The sequence below is a fragment of the Chiloscyllium plagiosum genome, chromosome 3 (genome assembly GCF_004010195.1).
Source record: "Chiloscyllium plagiosum isolate BGI_BamShark_2017 chromosome 3, ASM401019v2, whole genome shotgun sequence".
NCBI classification, from domain to species: domain Eukaryota; kingdom Metazoa; phylum Chordata; class Chondrichthyes; order Orectolobiformes; family Hemiscylliidae; genus Chiloscyllium; species Chiloscyllium plagiosum.
The window spans coordinates 128,809,785-128,813,635 of NC_057712.1; the positions used below are offsets into that span (position 1 = coordinate 128,809,785).

General features: G+C 49.9%; 1 protein-coding gene across 1 annotated transcript in view; it reads right to left on the reverse strand.

The window, feature by feature from the left end:
• stum (stum, mechanosensory transduction mediator homolog) overlaps positions 1–2,342 on the reverse strand; it is a 43,246-nt gene extending 40,904 nt beyond the window's left edge. Inside the window, exon 1 of the mRNA XM_043687306.1 lies at positions 1,837–2,342. Within this exon, the coding sequence (XP_043543241.1) occupies positions 1,837–1,993 (157 nt within the window). The 5' untranslated portion in view covers positions 1,994–2,342. The remainder of the gene's footprint in view (positions 1–1,836) is intronic.
• Positions 2,343–3,851: the final 1,509 nt, after the last annotated feature.

Consider the following 3,851-nt stretch of genomic DNA (forward strand, 5'->3'; position numbering starts at 1 on the left):
TGTGGGAGGAAACCGGAGCACCCGGAGGAAACCCACGCAGACACGGGGAGAATGTGCAAACTCCACACAGTCAGTCGCCTGAGGCGGGAATTGAACCTGGGTCTCTGGCGCTGTGAGGCAGCAGTGCTAACCACTGCGCCACCGTGCTGCCCACCAAGACTAGATTGGGTTGGGATATCTGGTCAGCATGTACTGGTTGGGCTGAAGGGTCTGTTTCCATGCTGTACATCTCTATGACTCTATGACACTCCCCTAGTTTCTTCCCCTCTGCCCTGACCTTTAGAGGCTACACAACCATCCTCCTCACCCCCCTCTCTCTGTGAGAAGTGAGACCGAACTCATCTTGTGCCCATCCCAACCCCTCCCCACTGTCCTCCTGGATTCAGCTGACTCACCCGGTCTCCTCTCAAGCCGCCCACCCTCACCCTCACCCTCGCCACACTTCCCCAGCTTTAGCCCACCCCCCCCACATCCTATTCCATTGTGCTCCCTCCCCACAGAGCTCTTCATTCACACGGAGATCAAACTTGAGGAAAAATCCATCTTGAGATCAAGTGAATGAAAAAAAAAATTCCTGTCTCGTCACTCAATAAGATCAAGTGACTGAATATTTAACCGGTATGAATAGTCAAGAGGGGCTGATGGAAGGGGCAGTGGGAATGAGTGAGAAATGGGGAAGGGAAGGAGAAAGAAAAGCAGAGAGATGGAGGCATTGAGAGAGAGAGAGAAAGACCAAAAGGCAGACATAGAGACAAAGTTGGGAGGGGGACCATTTTACATATATAATTGTGCCAACGTTCACTTCTGCACGACATTTCACAAGAACATAGGCATAAGAACATAAGAGTAAAACAAATTAGGTCATTTTAAAGACTGTTTGCCTTTAAATATTCTGTTTTCTTGCAAACTGGGGAGAGGTAAGGCAGGTCAAGTAAATCCAGGACTATTGCTAATGTCTCGGACATGCCGGAGAAGCAGCTCCGTAATGGATTCAGCATTTCAGAACGGGGGAATAACATGTTCTTTTACAACTGCAGAATGACTAAAACATCAGCTGAGGAAACAGGAGAGAGAGAGAGATGGGGGAGAAAATCCAGCCAACAGACAATGGAAGAAATATTCCCTCACATTCCCCGACAGTCATTATTAACATCGCCTGTTTCACCGAAAGCAAACTGACAGGAGTTATTTGGAAATAAATCAGATGGAAAGAAACCCCAGGCAAAAAGGCACTTTTGTACACATTCAGATCAACGGAAAAGCACAGCAACTTTGTTCAGATACATTGCTACAATTCCATCTAGTGGGAATCATAACATGAGATAGAGGCACAGGAAAGCAAGGAACAGAGCGAGAGAGAGAGAGAGCGTGTGCAAGAAAAGATCTTAACATTTATAATCAGATAAAATACAAAGATCAACATTCAAATTAAAGAGGAACATACAGAGCTCGCACAGAGAGATATACACATGAGAGCAATTTATATCAGAATATATGCATTAGAGACAGTATATCAGACATATAAATACATTTACAGAGTACATACACATTAAAGGCAGAATTTATACATATCAGTTTATTCATATAAAGATACATATATAGAGTTAGGTATGTTCAAGAGACGTACAGAGTTTACACACAAAGTACAATACATCATAGAGAGACATGTATAGAGTCAATGCGTTAGACAGACATATAAACAGGACATATACATTAGAAAGACATACATTAGAGAAGCAATCCACTCGAGATAGACAGAGGTGAATGAGAGGGAGTTATACTAGCTCTGTTATGAGTTGAAGTTGCCCCAGTCCTGTGGATTTAAAGGGCCCTTACCCAATCCTGGGACGAAGGTGTTGAGGAAGAGGCAGAATACAGCCAGAGGGAAAGGCATGTAGGGGATGGCCGCTCTCAGGCAACTCTTCTTCTCCCGGACCTGGATGACCACCCCGCGGCTGGAAGAGGTGGCCGTGACATTGACTGACTCGTCCATGGCGAGTGTTCGAGCCCCGTCCAGAGCGAGAGATCCACAGAGAGTCAGGCACAGCCCGGGGTCCACTCAGACACAACCCGCTGCCACTACCACCACAGGCGGAGCTATCACAGCAATGAATGGGGCTGCGTGAGAGACAGGCGCCGGATTAAAGGGACAGGCTCTGGGGTAAAGGGACAGGCTCTGGGGTAAAGGGACGGGCTCTGGGTTAAAGGGACGGGCTCTGGGGTAAAGGGACGGGCTCTGGGTTAAAGGGACAGGCTCTGGGTTAAAGGGACGGGCTCTGGGGTAAAGAGACAAGCTCTGGGGTAAAGGGACAAGCTCTAGGTTAAAGGGACAGGCTCTAGGGTTAAAGGGTTCGGCTCTGGATTAAAGGGACAGGCACTGGGTTAAAGAGACAGACATTGGGTTAAAGGGACAGGCTCTGGGTTAAAGGGACAGACATTGGGTTAAAGGGTTAGGCTCTGGATTAAAGGGACAGGCACTGGGTTAAAGAGACAGACATTGGGTTAAAGGGACGGGCTCTGGGTTAAAGGGACGGGCTCTGGGGTTAAAGGGTTAGGCTCTGGATTAAAGGGACAGGCACTGGGTTAAAGAGACAGACATTGGGTTAAAGGGACAGGCACTGGGTTAAAGGGACGGGCTCTGGGTTAAAGGGACGGGCTCTGGGTTAAAGGGACAGGCTCTGGGATAAAGGGACAGGCACTGGGTTAAAGGGACAGGCTCTGGGTTAAAGGGACGGGCTCTGGGTTAAAGAGACAGGCTCTGGGTTAAAGGGATGGGCTCTGGGTTAAAGAGACAGGCACTGCGTTAAAGAGACAGGCACTGCGTTAAAGAGACAGGCTCTGGGTTAAAGGGACGGGCTCTGGACTAAAGGGACAGGCTCTGGGTTAAAGAGACAGGCACCGGATTAAAGAGACAGGCTCCGGATTAAAGAGACAGGCTCCGGATTAAAGAGACGGGCTCCGGGTAAAAGGGACGGGCTCTGGGTTAAAGGGACGGGCTCTGGGTTAAAGGGACAGGCTCTGGGTTAAAGGGACAGGCTCTGGGTTAAAGAGACAGGCACTGGGTTAAAGAGACAGGTGCCGGATTAAAGAGACAGGTGCCGGATTAAAGAGACAGGCGCCGGATTAAAGAGACGGGCTCTGGGTTAAAGGGACGGGCTCTGGGTTAAAGAGACAGGCACTGGGTTAAAGGGACAGGCACTGGGTTAAAGAGACAGGCACTGGGTTAAAGAGATAGGCACTGGGTTAAAGGGGCAGGCACTGGGTTAAAGGGGCAGGCTCTGGGTTAAAGGGGCAGGCTCTGGGTTAAAGAGACGGGCTCTGGGTTAAAGGGACGGGCTCTGGGTTAAAGAGACAGGCACTGGGTTAAAGGGACGGGCTCTGGGTTAAAGGGTCAGGCTCCGGGTTAAAGAAACAGGCTCTGGGTTAAAGGGACGGGCTCTGGGTTAAAGGGACGGGCTCTGGGTTAAAGGGACAGGCTCTGGGTTAAAGAGACAGGCACTGGATTAAAGAGACAGGCTCTGGGTTAAAGGGACAGGCACTGGGTTAAAGGAGAAAGTGAGGTCTGCAGATGCTGGAGATCAGAGCTGAAAATGTGTTGGTGGGAAAGCGCAGCAGGTCAGGCAGCATCCAAGGAACAGGAGAATCGACGTTTCTGGCATGAGCCCTTCTTCAGGAATGAGGAGAGTGTGCCAAGCAGGGTAAGATAAAAGGTAGGGAGGAGGGACTTGGGGGAGGGGCGTTGGAAATACAATAGGTGAAAGGAGGTCACGGTGAGGGTGATATGCCGGAGTGGGGGTGGGGGCGGAGAGGTCAGGAAGATGATTGCAGGTTAGGAAGGTGGTGCTGGGTCT